Source organism: Cupressus sempervirens, chromosome 2 (assembly GCF_028749045.1).
Source record: "Cupressus sempervirens isolate cs-2001-9-10 chromosome 2, ASM2874904v1, whole genome shotgun sequence".
Taxonomy (NCBI): domain Eukaryota; kingdom Viridiplantae; phylum Streptophyta; class Pinopsida; order Cupressales; family Cupressaceae; genus Cupressus; species Cupressus sempervirens.
The window spans coordinates 328,966,053-328,985,497 of record NC_143119.1 but is presented as its reverse complement, the minus strand read 5'-3'; the positions used below and the strand labels follow the sequence as shown (position 1 = coordinate 328,985,497).

The 19,445-nt window shown below is 37.1% G+C and overlaps 1 protein-coding gene across 5 annotated transcripts in view; it reads right to left on the bottom strand.

The window, feature by feature from the left end:
* Positions 1-19,445, bottom strand: part of LOC149572432 (carbon-nitrogen hydrolase family protein) — a 263,986-nt gene that overhangs the window by 103,890 nt on the left and 140,651 nt on the right. For all 5 annotated transcript variants that reach the window (XM_089813597.1, XM_089813598.1, XM_089813599.1 and 2 more), the window contains exons 7-9: positions 13,828-13,996; positions 13,334-13,469; positions 12,795-12,933 (exon numbers count right to left, since the gene is read on the bottom strand). In XM_089813597.1, the coding sequence (XP_089669723.1) occupies positions 12,795-12,933; positions 13,334-13,469; positions 13,828-13,996 (444 nt within the window). The remainder of the gene's footprint in view (positions 1-12,794; positions 12,934-13,333; positions 13,470-13,827; positions 13,997-19,445) is intronic.

The following is a 19,445-nucleotide window of genomic DNA, read 5'->3' as shown; positions in this document are numbered from 1 at the left end:
ATAACTACAGACAACCATTCATGTTTTGGGGGTTGCAATTACAAGATCAAGATCAGTGATTTCTCTCCAGCATTGACGGAATTGAATAAAGTGACAACGAATTGTGTGGGATTTTCTGATTAGCAATCTGCATTTTGATTCCATAATTGGCAGCTTTTAGGATGTGAGTTATTAATTGTATTGACTGCAAATTGAATGAATTATGGTTCAATTTCAATTGGCAAGTATACTACTGCAATTACTGGCAGCGTTGGAAGGTCAAGCTTTGCATATTTAATGTTTATGATCACCATTTAGGGACCTCCATTTCTAGTTTGTAAGCTGTGATCGAATTCCGAGCAGCGTTTTATCCATACACTTGGTCTGCATTCATAATATGCTGACAGCATTTCTAAACTAGGAGCTATGGAAAGTATGGAAAAGCTTAGACAAAATCATAAAATGATGGATGAATTACTTTTGAAACCAACAACCCTAGACAGTTGTGAAAGGTATATGGTTTCCATTTTTAAAAGTTCTCCTCACAAAGAAAACGGGAAGAGAATCAAGAGGATTGTACAAGTGTAGCTTCAACAACCAGCAACCATCAAGTGGTGGAGCTTTTGCTCAATGGGGCATCTACTAGTCCTCCTCATATGCATGATGTTGGAGGCTCTTCTTGGGAGCATGTGGTTATGGCAGACTTGCATGAGGACAGTTGCATCGAGTCCAAACATTTACATGAGGCAGGAGCTAGCGACCTTGAAAATGTTGATGACATGATAGCCACCAGTGATGGCAGCCTTACATCCGTTAGCAGTAATGAGAATGTTATACACAGTTTAACTTTTATGACAACAACCCTATTTTTGAGGCTCTTGATGGTGTTGATGACAAGTTGAGTGTGAAAAATGCAGTTGGTATCACTATAAGTTTTGACTCACATGACGAGAGTGTTAGTTTTGAGGATTTCATCAAAAATACAAGCCCCAATAGCTTTGATTTTTATGACAGCAGTCATAACGGTGAGCCTACGTAGAAGATTGCAGCTTTCCCATGTGTAGGTGGCAGTTGCATAGCATTCTCTTGTGTTGATGCTCAGGATTTGGGTGTGTTGTATTGTTTACCGGATAGGATAAACGGATACTAATTGCATTAAAGTATTAGAATGTAACACAAAACAAGATACTTTGTTCATATAAGTAGTATGAAAACAACGATTACAATAATGATGATATCCAATAGTCCATTCGGACGATGTACATATACTTTCCTGAAGAGGTGACCCAACCGTTATGCGCCCTTTCAGACACAACTCTACCCGTCGGCTACAATACGTTTTACCAACAACATCGTCCCCCCCAAAAAAGTAAAGTTGTTTCTGGACAACAAAATAGAGACAACTTTTACAAAACTCAAACAACTAATTACATCAAGATTTAGACAACTAAGAGGGATACGTCCCTAGTGTAGTAGAGGTCCATTCTCTAAGCTTGTAGCTCATGCACTTGTCCAGTATGTACCTTCAAATCTGCTTCAACCTCAATCTAAATCTCTAAAGCTGTTTGTAGCATCCCAACAATCTCTCCAAGTTCCATCTCCTTCTCCGCTACCACCTGCTGTAGATGACTTTGTTGGGCCAAAAATGTTATCCTCTCGGATTCCCAAACCACTCTCTCCGACTCCCAAGTTGCCTATTTGCAGCTAATTCTACCTTCATCACTGGTAACCTAGTAGCTGACTCCTCCCGAGCCCTCTCTATCGTTGCCTAGCCTGCTTGGCTCCTCGGAAGGGCATAATAAGCATCCTTGTATATCTGGACTATCTCCTGAGTCAAAGCCTCTATGCAGCTCTCCATACCCGGTTCTCTAGCTCCTTTACCACTGAATCCAAGGTTTGTGTCTGTGCAGAGGCCACTTCTTGGCGAGCCCAACTTGTCATATTAGCAATAATGCCTCCACACCCTCTCCCATCGATGCATCTAGCCCCATCGAAGGTTACTCGATGCCCATAGCCATCTTCATTGCTTCTACCATCCACTCAACAGTGCTCTCCATATAGAAGTGTGGTATCCCATCGATCTGTGCCGGGTGACTTTGCTCCACCTGTGTCTGTAGAGGATCTCCTTCTAGGGCTACTTCTCACTCAAGTGTGAGGATGCATGTCGCCTGTGGGGCTAGTATACGGTTAAACCTCGTACTCAAGTATGTGCTCAACCTTTGAGATTTACTTTCTCTGTTCGGCTCCTTAAGCATTGCTAGTAATGTTGCATCTATCATAACCATCATGTTCAAGCCCACTACATCCAAATGAACATCAAGCGTCCTCGAACCCTTGCCTGTCAGTATCTCCATCACTCCTTCCTAAGTGTCTGTCTCCTCATCCGGCATAAGTATCTCAGCCCCTACCTCTGGTACGGCTAGCAAAGTCTCTCCGACAACCCCTTCAGGTGACCCCATGGCTACCTCAGGTATGACTGAATCAGGTGCTGTTGTATTGACTGAAGGCTTGATACTCCCTAAAGGTGCTAATGTTGTTGGCCATGTTGTTGATTGTGCTGATGGCTGGGGTGTTGGTCGTACTACTAGTTTGGCTACTACGCTTATCGGCGTCATGACAACAAGTTGCCTAAACTGTCCAAACCCAAGAATTTGAATGCCTACGGGGACTAAGTGTGAGTGAGAGGTAGCTATGAGGGTCCTCGAAAATAGTGGTCGCAATGTTGTAATAACTTGACTTCCTCATCATCATCCTTGTCCTTCACTTCCTCTGAGTCATCAGTGTCCTCGGAAGATTAATCCTGTCTCCCACTACCTTTGCTCCTATGCTCAAAACTTTTTATCTCCTGTCGCATCCTTTTCTATGCAATGGCCTTTTGCCCTTCGAAAGTATCAAGATGCCTCCACTACATGATCGGAGGCTCCCCTAGTTCTGTCAGACCTGGCTTGATCTGCAACCTATTGTTGGGTATCATTCATGTTGTAGCATCGAAGAATAGACCAATGGCGTAGTGTGGCATGTAAAAGGTTTGTGTTGCAGCAACATGAACACCTGCATGCGCTCAGCCAGCAAGGATGCTCAATCATACACTATGCCATTCATGATACCATTCATCATGGTCACCTACAGAAATGAAATGTTTAATGTCTTACTCAAACCGATGAGTCTACTCTTCACTAAGTCCATCAGACAACGCCATCGTCCTTCTAGCACATCAGATTTTTTTTAATCCCCTTCCCTTCGATGAATCCATTAATGTTTTGCTTTTTGCCTCTAGCCGTTTCCCACATACTAACTCTACCAAGTGCTTCTTGGTTTTTTAGTCAAGTTTCTTTGGCTTGTTATTGATTTTCCTTCCTCCCTACACGTGACCTGGTATGTTGAATACCCTGGTAAAGTCTGTGGCTCTAAAAGATATCACCAAATTTTGTCCCAAATAAGGAAATGAGCATGTTTGTGAGAACCTGTCGTAGGTTTCTAGCATAGTGCAAAGAAACCCCTCGAAGTTGCGAATGCAGAATACTGGCATCCACAATGCCCATTCCCCTTGTACCCTCAATATATTGTCCTTTGCAAAGTGATCATGCAGAGCCTCCTGCCACCATTTTCTACACTTCAATCCGTTCAAACCCTCGAATGCCACATTCTAGGGTGTGAGATGTGTTGTTGCAGCCAGTTGTGCCCTTGCTTTCTTTTTGCTTGTATTGCCTGCAATACGTACACCTAACAGTAAAGACTATACATTTTTGTTCATTGTGTTGCTTGATGAATCGTCTTCTAGTTTCTTCTTCCACGCTCTCTTCCTGGCTGAATGCATAACTGTCACCTCTTTTGCCCTTTTGCTAGTCAGAAATGGTTAGGTCAGTTGCTCATACCACTTATCTTGAGGATTCTTTAGCTGTCTATTGGCGTTCGTACAGATCCATATGGCTCCCCTTTGCTCATTCGTTATGTACGGCCTCTCTTGTTCTTGCTACCCTACCTTCAATCCATACCATACGATGCCTTTGCTATGTACTTGCACACAATGAGAAAGTGCCTTCTATTTCATTCCCTCTGTTGTACGGTAGTGTCTCTTGTGTAATATGGTCTCCTATCTTAGACAGTCCTACTTGTGCTCTCTTATGCCTCTTTCGTTCAATCTGCTCCTTTTATATGATCCTCTGTGTTTTTCCGTACAGTCGTACAATTCCCTTTCAATCACAGCTTACCTTTGGCAATCGTACGGTATGATCTTTTGCACTTATTACTTCCTCACAATGGTCTTCTGCTAATCGTATGGTATGCTTCCTTGCCCTCCCTTAATGTCATATAGTATGGTTCATTGTATTTTTATTCTGTCAGGCCGTACAATATTGACATGAATTGCCCTTCGCTAAGTAAGTCTGTATGGTACATGACTATAAACTCCTCATAGTCGTACCTCCTTTTGGTTGAACAATAAGACAACTTCTTTGGTCGTATGGTATCTAATGTCTCTATGTATTCCCACATAACCATATGATACATGCTCCCTTTCACCTCGTCTATACAGTACACTACTAGTCTCCTTTATGATCTAGTCATACGGTCCGTATGGTACAATATGTAACACTCTTGTTGCCTGCATTGTAAGTCAATATGGTACACCTCTGTTTCACCTTTTCATGCTTGGTCATACAGCCGTCTCTGATGCTCTTCCTCTCCAAACTGTACGCGTGCAATATCTATATGCTTTTGCTGCACTATATCCTATTTAACTAAACCGTATGGTTTTATTTGTATGTTTCCTTGCCTATTCTCTTTTTGACTTGTCGTACAGTGTTCAATTTGTGCAATCTCTCCTTCCTTGTGCAACCTTTTCATCTAGACTGTATGGTAGTACAGTATATACACTAGCTTTGTAAGCCATATAGTGTTTGTATGCTTTTTCCCATTACTATTAGTTGGTCGTACAGTCTCAACTTTCCTCCACCATTTGCTTCTAAACTTTTTGGATACATTTCTTTCTATTATTTTATTTTTTTATACTTACATATATACATCATTACTTTTTGTTATTTTAAACTGTCTCTAAAGTGTTCATCTACGGGGGCACGTCATTTCTTTCATGATAGAGTTTCAGCTTTGACCCATTCACTGCATCAAGCACTTCCTTCTTATCGAGCGTCAATAGTTTTATTGCTCCATTATCGCCAACTTTGCGGATCTTGTATGGCCCGACACATTTTACTTTAAATTTTCCTAGTTTGATCTTATTGAGCCCATTATACTTCAACACTAATTGGCCTGGTTGAAATTTGTTCAATTTTAAATGCTTGTCATGTCATGCCTTACACCTGTAATGTGTAACTTTCATCGCCCATTGTGCCTGCAATCGACGTTCGTCAAGTTTATTTAAATTATACAATCTTTCCCTCAGACTTTCCATATTTGCTAGTTTGTTTTCAATCGTGATTCTTAAACTTGGTACCATGAATTTTGTCGATACCATAACTTCCTATTCATACATCAACTAAAACAGTGTGTATCCCGTGGTTACCTTGAATGAAGTACGGTACTTCCATAACGTTGATGGTAGCTTTTCTTCCCAATCCTCTCCTTCAACTGCACACAATTTATAAATTATTCTGACTAAGATTTTATTCGTAGCTTCTACTTGTCCGTTGGCTCTCAGATAGTACGGGCTCGATACGGAATGGTATATCCTTAACTTTGTGGTCAATAGTCTAATGACGTGATTGACAAAATGTTCCCCACGGTCACTTGTCAACTATAGCGGCATTCCATACCTTGTGATGATTTTCTCGTAAATAAATTCCGTCATGCTTACCGCAGAGCTGTCAAGTAGGGCTTGTGCCTCTACCCACTTGGTAAGGTACTTTGTCGCTACCATGATGTACCTGCATCTTCTGGTTTTACTTATCTTGAGGGGTCCAACAAAGTCCAACCCCCATCATTCAAATAACTCCTATGCATGTGAAGGGTTAAGAGGAATGAAATCCCTCTTCAATGGTTTCCCAGCCCTCAGATATGTATCGCATGCAACGACCCACTCGTTGGCGTCGTCGTGCACAGTTGGCCACCATAAACCTGCTAGAAGTATCCTCCGTGCATAGTTGTATCCGGCCCCATGTGTCCTCCTACTAGTCCTCCATGTGCTTCCTTCAACACCTTTAGTATTTCCTTTTCTAGAACACACCACCTTAAAATCTGGTTGGGTCCCATCTTATACAACCACCCGTTGATCAACTGAAATGTTCAACTCCATAGCATCACTTTCCTCCTCTAGTTCGGCGACATTATTGTCCCATCGAAAGATATACCCCAATACTTACGTACCAAGATGGTAGTACGTCGAAAGTTCTAATTTTGGTGTAATTATATTTATTTAATTTAATAATTATTTATTTAGAAGTTTCATTTTTATAATAAACTCTAATTATTATTATTGGGTAAATTAATAATTATTTTATTAAAGATGTCTTGTGATTTAATAAGAGAGAGAGAGAAGGAATTAATTTAATAAAGTTTATTTTAATTAAAATGCAAAAAGTTTGTACATGAAATTAAAATAAAATAAAATAATCAAGAAAAAGGTTTCACGTAATTACAAAATCAAAACCCTAAAGGGAGAAAGCTCTATTAATAAATTAGAGCTCATTTCTCCACACACAAGTTTGGAGGAGCAAATTTCAAGAAAGAGGGTTTTCGAAAAGACAAGAACTTTTTGCAAGCTCCGAGCATTCGTTTGGTAAGCATCAAAGCGAGGTAGGACCTCGTTGACTTTTGTACAGTAGTGTTTCCTTCGAAAATCTCTTTGTCTTCTCTATGTTTGTATAGATCTGTTTTCAAAATTTATTTGGGTTAAAACCCTTGTGTTAAAATTATTGTTCTTTGAAAACATCTGTGAACAAAATTGAATTGAAACCCTTGATTGAGAAATCGTGTATTCGTAATTGAATCAATTTAGAAAACAAATTATAATTTGGGTAGGGTTTGGAAAAGAAAATCAAGTTTTTTATTTTAAGAATTCGATCGATTGTAATTATCTTTCCTATTAGATCTATGTTGGAAATTTTATCAAAAAATAAAAATAAAAATAAAAATATTTAATAATAAAATTACCTCAGTAATAAAATATTAGTGTGAAGGCAAGAGCCCACAACACAATGGCAAATTGTGAGCCACTTATCGGAGAGGTCTTAGGTTCGACTCTACACAAGCTTAATAATTAATAATAAATCACATAATAATAATGAATCTTGGCTTTGGCCTCTTTTCGATCCAAAATATATATATATATATATATATATATATATATATATATATATATTAGTGTGATAATTATATTATGAAAAAATATAATAATAAAACGATCTTTATGCGGGGCATGTATTTTGTTTATTTTAAATAAAATAATATATAGTAGTGGGTGGGGGCCACCACTCCCCCTCCCCTTCTCTTCTCCTTCATGGCTGCAAAGCTGTCGGCCTTTTGCATGACAAACTCTAGCCAAACTCTAGTAGAGTCTGTCATAGCAGCAAGTGTTGCCGCAGGAAGTGTACCCTGCTGCAACGTCAGCAGAGCTGCGACAACAGCAGTAAAGCGTACGGGCTATAAAATGGAAAACGGTGAGATTTTTTTAAAATTTAGTTTTTTTTAATATATATTTTATTTATTAATAAAAGTTATTAAATTAGAATTTATTAATAGTTATAATTATTAAATATTAGTAATTCTTAATGTTAATAAATTAGTCAATGTTAATTACTGATAATTATTAATAATTTTTATTATTAGTAATTAATTAGTTATTAGTAAAGTTTAAATAAAATTTTATTTAAAAATCTAGTTTTAGGAAGTTGTTAATAAGGAATATATATATATATATATATATATATATATATATATATATATATATATAATTCGGAAATTATAAATTCAATTGGGAGGATGATTATTTTTAATAAACTCAGAGTTTGCTTGACAATTCAGTTTATAATGAAAATAACTTCTCAATACGAAGGAAATTTTTGTCTTTTGAAAATTCAAAAACCTTAGTATTTATGACACATGGAAAAATGAAAACTTGAGACCCAATAGTGAAAATTGAACTTAATGCTTTCAAACCTAATGAATTATGAAAGCTACATTTGTTATGTACTTTATGTGATGTGTGGTTTACTAGTGTTGAGTTCAAGATTGACTTAGTACGTTGACCAGATAGGATGTTTACTAGAGGCTTGGGGAGTTTTGTTTTGTGATGATGTTATATATATTTTGGTCATGATCTTTTATACCCGACCATAGTGATGTATTCACATGATTCTATAATGAGTTTTGATCAATTACTTGTTAGTGCTTTCTAGTTGCTTCTATAGAACTAAGGTGAATGGTGTGATTTCTTGGTGTAACCTTTGAGTTTTTGATCGGTTATCTTTTGCTGCTTTCCAGTTGCTTGTATAGGATTGAGGTGATTATTGTGATTTGTCTTTAGGTGCTTTCCAATTGCTTGTAAAGAACTAAGGTGAATATTGTGTTATATCTTTAGGTGCTTTCTAGTTGCTTGTAAAGGACTGAGGTGAAAATTGTGATTTTATGAGTTGTACTTTTCATGAGCCTAGGGTAGGTAATTTATGTGTACATTGGGAAGTGGCTTGTACTGGAGGTCAGAGCCCATTGTAAGTTGTTTTAATAAGTGATAACATTTCATTAAATGAGAGTAGAATGAATTAATAAGAGTCGATGTTTCCTCGCCCATGCCTCGAGTGCTAGTACAAGCTCGGATGGGAGTAGAGAGGATGATTGGTTGCGACCTTGTTTCGTTAGTATGCCTTGTCTGTACGAAAGGATACTGATGCCACATAGAGACTAGGGGGCCAGAGCCCAAAGAGTTTGCCAGGGTAACCTTAGAGTTGGCTCATGCAATGACACTTGCCCAATTGCATAGTAGATTTCCTACATGTCTTTGTTGCCTCTAGGTTTAAATGGTACTTGTGTCTTGGTACCTTTGAGATAGATTGCTATCAGGATTTCCTTGACCTAGATGTTGGTTATGATTTGTGGATTGATATATGTATGGGACTTGAGATTATCTATTCAACATGGTGGGAGTGGGCCATTTAGGTTCCACGAGGTCAAGTGGTAGTGTTTCTTATACCATTGAGATCCGACAGCTAGATGTCGATGCTAGATGTCCTTGTGCAATTATTCCTTTCATTTTTGTTCCTGTGTTTTCTAATGAATGGTTTTTATTCTGTCGTACTGTATCTGACTTTTAGAGATCTTATGAGATAATGTATTTTAGTTATGATGTATATTCTTTGAGATTTTCATACCCTATGACATGTATAGTGGATGATTATGCATTCTGGTTATACCAAATAGCATCATATGTAATTGTATATTATTTTATTGGAATTGTACTTGTAATAATTCTTTGATGTGGATTTGTTGTGTACTGGATTTAGTATTAATAAAACTTATATGTGTGTGTGTGTGTGTGTGGTTCAACATCATAGGACCCTTAAGGGATGCAATCTATTTATGATGGTTGTATGTATCTGAGTTATTGCTTCCGCTATATTATCTCTCATTGTTATTATCTTTTAAAAAAAATTGTTTAGCAAACTTGGTGAAACTTTAGGTTAATTTCTTTTGGGTTCCCTAGCAGGGTGTTACAGAGATTATTCACTGATTCTCTGTCATGATGGTATGATGGAGAGCTTCACGTCTCGCATACCCCATGCTTCGAGTCTCGTTAATCTCCATGGTGTTAACCCCATGAGCTCACACAATATTATCCACAAGTATGATTCATCAATATAAATAAATTCATAAACATAATTAAACAAATATAATCCATAAACATAACTTTCTTACCTTCTTCTTTTCTTGGTCCATGTGGCTCTTTCCATACTCAGCCTTTCAATGAATTATTCCTTCTAGATTATCTCAACTCTATATTTACTTTCTAAAATTCTTCCTTTGCTAATTATAAGGAAAGGATAAAATATACTTTTTCATTTCTTATTTTCTAAGAGTCGCAACCTTTCATAATACAAATCCTTTCAAAAGTCACAACACTTCATAGTTATAATTCTTTTATAAAATCACAACACTTCCTAACTAAAATCCTTAATAAAAGCCCCAACACTTTATAATCACAATATTTTTGAAGAGTCACAACTATTCATAATTATGAACCTTTCAAAGGTTCACATCCTTTCAATATCATTGATACCTTTCCAAAAAATCACTTCCTTATTTTCTTCATATTACTTTCCTCTTCCATTTTTCCCTTTTGAACTCCGATCTTCTCCTCTTCTTTTTGACCCTTCTAAAATAAACTCTCCTCCCTTTTATATCTTATTTTAAGGAGTCATGTCTATTTCTTAAACATCTCTTGACTTTTCATTAGATTTAGTTAATTTATATTATTCTATGTTATATTATTTATTTACTTATTTATGTGTGTTTATTATTATTTGTTATTAAATTCTATTTAGAAAGTTAACATACTTTCAAGTTTCTACAATATTGTCTCTTGTGTTTTATTTTATTTCTTTATTTACTCATTGAAATATTATTACTTTTTAATTATTTAAAATATCATAGCAAATATTATTTCATTGATAATATAGATTAAATAATTATTATTTCCTATTTTTATATTTTAGTATTAGTTTTAATATAACTTTATTATAATTATTTATTTAATAATATTGTATTATCTAATTGTTATTAAAATTCTATCTTAAATTGGGGATATGGCAACTTGTCACAAAAAATGTTAAGCAATGCAAGTCCTCCCAATTATTTCCTATGGATGATACCAACATTTTTTACATAAATAGGTCTCATCCTTTCTCTTAATGTATTCACATCTATGTCTGCCTTGGTGATCCCCTCAAATTGAAATGTTGCCTTCAATATTTCAAATATTTCATTTTGGACTACCATGACGGTTTCATTCTAGCACTGGCAATCACATTTTATCCTTTCGTTGGTGTCCCATTTCAAAACAAATGCCAAGTACCATTTGTGGAAGTCATCCACCTCATTGTCCTTCACTACTTTCCCCTTTTCTAACATGGATCTAGAAGATATTTCAAATGCTTGTAACCATGGGATGGCCTTTTCTTTAATGTGTTGAAAAGCTGCCCAAGTCTTAAACAAAGCATACCCTTCTTCATATATAAACTCCAATGGTATACTTCACAAATTTTAGAAGGTAGGTGTCCACCTCATTGAAGACCCGCATCCACGCTCTCGCTTCCTAAATTGATGCTATCATGAGTTCTATGTTATCATCAGTATCCTTTCAAATGTGAAAGGAGGTATGAATTTTTTATCTATTTGTTGTATTGGGTTCATCAAATGCTTGATATGCTCTTTCAATCATTTTAGCTCCTTAAACTACTTTCTCTTTGCATCCTTCCTATTCAATCTATTTTCAAGGGCTTGAATTTCTCCATAAGCTTCCTCAACCTCTCATCCTTTGGTCATTGGGACTAAGTCACTCAATATCGTAATCTTGCAGATGTATGTCCCTTCTTGTCTTATCCACCCTTTGGACAACAATTAGTACCTTGTGTGCACTTGAATCATCTCTCGCAATTTTAGAGAATCAAGTGGCAGATATATCTCACTGTTGCTATCATCTGCTCTTATGATCTCTTCTATAATTTTATATTATTGATGATCTCATCTAGTTCATCCTCATTATTTTCAATTCCCTAATCTTGATCCTGGGTGCTCATATTGACCTCCATGACATCTGCTCCTTGGGGAATTGTTTGATCATCAACTGAAAGGGCCTCAATGTCAACCACAACATGCCTCTCCTTATGTTGTTCTTCACATTTTTTAGACAAGAAATCCATCTCTTGCTCGCTTGGAGATAAGGGTGAATTATTTGTTCTTCTGATCTATCCATCTACTAGTTTATCCATGTATGAATAAATATTGTCATGGGAACCATTATTGCACAAAAACATCATTGATAAACCAATCTATGGAAAAAATAGTGTCCTTCCTTCTTGTCTCATAATTTCCTTGAAAGTAACTTCCATCAATCTGAAACTGCAAACTGAAACTGGAATCCAAACTGAGATAGTAATTTATGTTAGAAGCAATAAAAAGAATGAAATATGCATAGGGACTAGAGAGAATGTTTACTGCTAGATGAAGATCCATAGTGTCCAATTCACCATAAAAAAATTGTGGGATGGTGATTAGCCTTAAATTTAAGGTTTTTTGCAGATTTTGTGACATTGATGCAAGTCTTTGGTGCACAGTGCTGTATGCTTGCTTCCCTTCAGAAGGTTGAAAACTTTTGGATATGCATTGAACTTCCCATCACATGAGATGGTTAGATGAAAGGTTCTGACAATGTTGATGTTGTCTTAGCTATAAAGTGAAAAATGATCCATATGATGTAATGAATGCAGATAGTTGTCCTTATCATGTGCATTCTCAAATATGCAAAAAGTTTAAAATAACTGTGGTGCAAGATGGAGCTGTTTTCCATCCTTATATTCATTGTAGAACAGACTTTTTATGAAATAAGTTGACTCAATGAAGTTTATATTGGTAGACATTTGAAACACATGGATTAATGAATCTGTCAATGAGTTCAAACTTCTTGAGAATTTGGCTCACTAAATGGTATGCAAAATGTATGAAAAACATTGAAGAAAGGAGAAATGAATTGAGTATGCTCCCTATTTTCAGATTTTGGATATGCTGGAAACAAAACTCATTAAATGTTTTTTCAATAAGCTATAAAACTCATTTAATTTAATCATCGATAAAAATCTTTAAATATTTACCTTGTATCTTGGAGTTTTGCCTGTGAATGACTGGAATAGGGAGATTAGCGATGATACTACAGTATCAATTTTAATATCAAGATGCCATGAGCCAATCTCATTAGACAATTTGTTTGCTCTTTCTCTAGTGGTTTCTGAACTGTAGGTACAACAAAAGTAATTCATCAATAATTCTCTTGCATCACTTCACATACCTTAAGACTCAAGCTTGCATCCAAATATTAATAAAAAAATATAGAATCCCTTGCACATTTTAGTCTGTGTTAATTTGGCTATCAGTTCAACTCTTTTGTATGTATAATATTCATTGGTTCCAAATTCATAGACAGGTTATACCATCAGTCTTAAACTTCTTTTATATAAATATACTCTTGTTCATGGTTCCTTGGTGAAACTGAAAGTCATTTCATTACTTGGTAACTGAAAATATCATATCATCAGAAAGTCTTAAAAATTCTGTTCAAGACAAATCTTGTGGTTTACTAACAAGGAACTCCTGTTCAAATTTTACATATGGATATGAATTGGGCATATCTTACCTATTCTCCGAACCCATGAAAACTGTGTAGAATATTCGTTTTGCAAATTCTTTGCTATCAGTAGGGATATCTCCTTTTTTATATTGGCCAATACGTATTGCATCTGACTTGACTTGTTGATCTCCATCAGCAATACCTGCAGCACAATTGGCAATGCTTAATGTTAGATGGATAATATTGAAAAGTGTAACTTATTTTATATCCTTGATTCTTTCAGAAGAAAGAACCAAATTTCTGTTCATAGCAGAGACACAAACAAACAGGTTATTTATGTATCACCCCGCCTAAACTGTAATAGTACTTGTTAGGTCAAATACATGTTGAAAAACAAATCCTTTAGCTATTTTCCAAGTTATAAACTGTCACGCATATACACAGATGTTCATACAATTGTAATATCCCTGATGTAATGGATGAATTAATAACACTCTACTTAGAAGTTTGTGAAACTATCACAACTAAATAAATGAATGAATACACTAGAGAAATCCAACCTTTTGTTACAAGTTGGCACATGCATCCAACAATAGCTGCTACAGCTGAACTGTCTGCTCCACCAGAAAGTGGCAACAAATAGCCAGATGCTCCACTTCTCCTTAGGTAATCCCAAAGCCAACAAGCTGGACCCAGAGCTATTTCCTCTTCTGGAGAATGATATCTAATCTGGATGACAATATTAGAGATTCAGTGCATTCTAAACAATAGCTATCGAGGTCAGTGATGAGGTCAAAATTGCTCATAGCACAACTCAGATTGCACCTAGTTATAAAAATATAAAAACCAAGCATGTAGTTGAATGGAAGGTTTTCAGTAAAAAGGTCAAAAAAGTCATGTAAAAAATATCAAGCTGGATAGTTGCAAGGTCACAAGCTAGTGTCCAAGTTTGATGACTGTTATATGGTCTACCTGCTTCTAGGATTTGCTATAAGTATAACCTGCATTACAAAATTTAGAGACTCAAAGTTTGATGACTGTTATATGGTCTACCTGCTTCTAGGATTTGCTATAAGTATAACCTGCATTACAAAATTTAGAGACTCAGAAAGGCTCTAAGAGAGAGACAGATGAAAATGTTGCAGAAAACTTTCCAGAGCACTTAGCATTAAGAAGCCAAAAAAGGTAGGTTTGGACAAAGATAAAAGTTTCAATTTTTTTGAAGTGGCCTACAAATCACCTACTTTAGTAATATTTCATACCGTCTAGGTGTTAAATTCATTAACCATATTTGGGAACTTCCACAAGTAGTTTTTGTGGGTCGCTATTTACTTGGGCAGTCCTATGCATTTTTACCAATTTTAAAAACTATTACAAGGGTTAAAAATGACGACTTAATAAATCTAAGATTGAACTGTATTGGCATCCTCATTTTCATGAAATTGCTCAATTTCGATAAGCATTGTCAAAAAGACAATAACGTTCTTTGTTCCTTTGGTTAAAGCCTTACTGTAGATATGATAGTTTCAATCACTGCCCATGGTTTCAAGCTTAATTTTTAAAAGTTCCTCGTTTCTTTAAGAAGTTCTTCTATTAGAGGAATATGTAGACTTGAACTTGTTGATGTCAGTTTTTGTACCACATAACATATTAGCAATTGAATATGGAGTATCAAACACACAATTCCTCTCTTGAAAAGTTAGCACTCATGGGACATGAGAATAACTCCAATGTTCCTTACACTTGTGGATACTAACTTAGTATATCGAAGTGATTTGTTCGTAATCACATAGGCAGGCTTACGTTATTCCTTCAAGGACAACTTAGATTTTGGGATGATGGTAATGGTGATTCGGTACGAGTGCCATATGATGTTGATGGAGAAGTGATGGTGATGGAGGGTGAATGTTCTTACGACTTACGCCTTTCTAAGTTTCCTCTTCAAAACTCCAACTCCTAACTACTTGCTACTCTACTCCTACTCCTATGAATGGAAGATTAGCAAATGGACGAAGATCGAATCTAATGAAAGTTAACTGGCAGCTCCACCTCCATAGATGCAATGATTCAAAGGAAAATGAACTAGTTTACCACACAAGGCTTCCCAACAAGCCACTAGGATACTAGTGGCCTAGTTATTGATCCCTATCAAACATCCACTAATGCTACCATGCAACTATCCATCTATTCTTAATCTTACTTAGCAACTTGAAATGAAATCTATTTTAGCAACTTTAAAATGAAAATCTTCTTCTAACTAGTGGAAGTAGAAACCATGCAGCAATACCAAATGTTCTTAATCACCATGCAAGTCACAACAATGATAAAGAGAGGCAATTTTGGCATTATCTTATGCAACAATTTTCTCTGACCATTACAAATGAGAGCAAATGGCCTTATATAGAGGCCAAAATGTACAACCGACAATAGAGATAAAGAGGCAAAACCGACGATCTAGATTGAATCCTAGAAACCCTAATTAGGGTTGCCACCCCATCGACCAATGAGAAGATGCCACCTCGCCAATGGACCAATGAAAAAAGTGGAAAAGTAGCAACCAATGAGAAGGCACCAAAATAGTGGCCAATCAGAATTAGATACTTATCCTACCCTAGAAGAAAGAGAAAATGCCACTTGGGCTTACATCGAATGATCTTCTAATATAAATCTCCCTTTTTCTTTCGTTCTTTTCACTAAGACATTGAACCTAGCGAGCCTTCCGTTGACTTCCTCCATGGGAGGGCAAGGTGTATGCTTTATCTTGAACTCAGTCGATTTCATCATGTTGCTTGCTGCTTGTAGTGTCTTCTCATGGTCCTTCTCATACTCTTTAAATATCCGATAAAGGCATTGAGGGAGGAAAGGGTGCCCAAATGTTTCGTCTTGATAGCAACATTTCCTAACTCATCTAATCTTGATCCAAGTCTTGTCTCATCAATGTTCTCTTCTTTGATGTCTTCAAAATCAAGTGCCACCCCAACGTCGCACATCATGGTTGAAATGGAGCTGTCAACGCCTGGGCTGTGATGTGCAACTACCTTCTGTAGCTCCTCGAGTGTTCTCAATTTGGTAGTCAAGGCAACAAACCAAGACTCAACCATAATCAATCCTCTTTCATCAACCAACTTGGCCCTTTCCAAATATCTCTAGTAGCCCAATGAACACTTGTAGCTTGGGAATAGCTAAATCCTTGACTGAAAGGAAATCCTTCCACTCCTCTTCAAATATTCTGAATTTGTTTCTAACAATCGCTAATGACCAAAATGTCGAGACAAAGGAAGGCAAGAAATTTCACCAATCTTGGATTGTATCATGGATCCAATCCTTGACTTCATGTAGCTGAGCTGCTATCTCTTCTCTATTGCTCCCACTATCTTGAGGAAGGGCTGCCTGGTGCAGCTATTGGATAGGCTGGCAATCTCTCCAACATTTGTTCTCGGCCTCCAACTTTATGCTCCTTTTATTTGCCTTCCTCAACCTTTCTCTGATTGAAGCTATACCCTCCTGGATCTCTTCACATTCCATGTCATCTGTGTTTCTTCCCAAATTATGCTCCACTATCTCATATTCTTCGGCCGCAATCTCATCCAATGCCTTGTTGACATTGGTATAGCAATCTAAACCTTTTGGTGACCATCATTGTTGCTCCTAATTACCTTTGCCACTGTTTTTGCCATTTGTTTTTGGTTCTCGCTATCACCCTTCTCTATTAATCCTTGGATGTCTTCCACTGTTCGAGCAGTTACTACCTCGCCTCTTGGCATAAGCATTTGCCTTAACCATAGTGGTGCAGTGCATCTCCCCAAATCTAGATTTGGTTTGACTAACAAAGCATCACCAACGGACTCAAGTTCCTGACTTATTGCCTCAATATCAACCGGCCCATCTCCTTCTTCACTATTAACTGCCACATCATCTCCACGTTGGTTTTTCGAGAGAGGAGAGTACTTGGTGCTATTACTGTAACCACTTGAATATGAATCAGAGCTCACTTCTAGCGCAGTCCTTTGCTCACTTGTGTTATCTTCTTGGCCTCTAGCCTCAATTATACTTTCCCTTGATGGTGCTGCATGCGGTCTCTTTGCTAGAGGTTTCGGATGTTCTTTGCTTTTCTCAACCTCCAAAGCTCTCTTCTTGTTCCTAACTGTTTCTTGTTGCCAGCTACTTCCTTCACCCTTCTGTCCAACTGATTCCACTGGACCTTCTTTTGGCTTCATCTTCTCATAAGGGGGATCCCTTAACTTTGTAGCTTCCTTAACCTTCCATTATACCACAACTCGGTATGCAAGTCAACTGCTCTTGTAACTGCCTCCAAGGAAAGATCCTGATGATCATCCCAATCTACTGGATTCAACTCTGTTCCTTCTATTGTAACATAATCTTCTCTTAGCACATCTCCATCATCTTCCAGTTGATCAAGAATATCAAGGCCTCTCCATTTGATATCTCTCATCATGTCCACTATCAATCTTGAGAAAACTAGCTTTCTCACATGAAAGTCATCCTTGGCATTAGCCCAAAACTCTTCTATAGTGAGAACATGTTTAAATACATTTCCATGAGATACCTTGATAAGACCATTAGGATCGAATCCTTGCCTTACTCTGTACCATCCTAGATGATACCATTCAAATTCCTTCTTCGCAGCTGCAAAGGCGACCCGATTGGGGCAACTATCATTGCCAATTCTAAATGAGAAAGTAATCCCTATCTTGCCTTCGTTTCTCATTGTTTTGTCATAATGCTCAAGTTGCCTAGCCAATTCCATCAAAACTACCTTATTGAGTGGGTATCTTGGAAGCCTCTTGGGACAAACTATGCTTCCTACTACTCTAATGTATGTGAATTGCGGAAATTGGATAAACCAACTCCCATATTTCTTTATATTTGCTTCTGCTTCCAATGAAAGTTTCTTAGCAGGTGTCCCTTGTAATACCCTTACTGTCTTCATGGCAAAGGCGGCACAAAACATTTTGTAATCCTTGTTGTTGTGCAATTGAAGCTGAGGATAGCATTCATGCACCAAATATTGCCCCGGCCCACTGGCAACTTCTTCTAAGGCCTTAAATCCCGGACTTTTATACAATCTAGCAATTAGGTAAAACAGATAGGATCCCATGTAGAATTGCTTTTGGTTTTGTATGGTTTTAAGTTGCAACTCTAGATTCTCGCTTATGATCCTAGCCCAATCAAATCTTCTTTTTCCTTTTTCAATTTCATCAATAAAGAAGTACATCCAGTTTTCGAATTGCATACCTTGAGCTAGGCCCATGATCCAACTGAGAAGCACAATGAGATCTCCATATTCTGATTTGAAATCCGCCACTGTGAGCCTCAATGATTTAGTTACTCCTTTATTTCCCTCGTGTAGCCAATCCTGTTTTAGATGCATAAAATAAGCCTCTTGGTTATCCTAAAATGACTTGGCTACCTGATCCATCATCACCACTGTCATGCTCTTGTACTGGGGAATGTTAAATGCTTCTTCAATCGCCTATGCGCCAATGCTGGCCAACACCCTCTTCCCTTTATCAAAAATGATGGATTTACTGATCAGATCAAACCTGGATGCGCACTCCATAACCAATTTTGGACAAGGCAAGGTAGGAGGAAAAGCTGTTGCATGTACAATCCCACTTCTGTATATCTTCTTTGCTATGGGGGGGGATTGTCCTTCCTTTAGTCTGTCCTTTACCTATATCATATTTACTGTACCGACATTGATAGCGGTTATTCGCCTCATTTTCGAGAAAAAAGTTGTTTTAGCCATCATATCCTCTTTGTCTTTCTTAGTGTTTGTTCCCTTAGGGTTCTTGCTTGCACTAACATCTACCATCCTAAACACTTATTTTTGCCCCTTTGTTCTAAGTGATATGGACTACCCTTATCGATCTCCAATCTTCTTTCTATCAATGGATTCTACACTTATTTCTGCCTCGCCAAGTCCTATCACTACACTTATCAATCTTCAATCTTCAACCTAGGGGTGGGACTACCACTTATTTCTGCCCCTTCTTTATCTTAAGATGGACTACACTTATATCTCCCAACTTCATACTTAGGTTGGTCTAGCTTATTTCTGCCTCTTCAAATGTCCTATCATGGATTCTACCCTTATCAATCTTCAATCTTCAACCTATGATGGGATGATGAAGTGGTGGATGATGAATACAAGAAG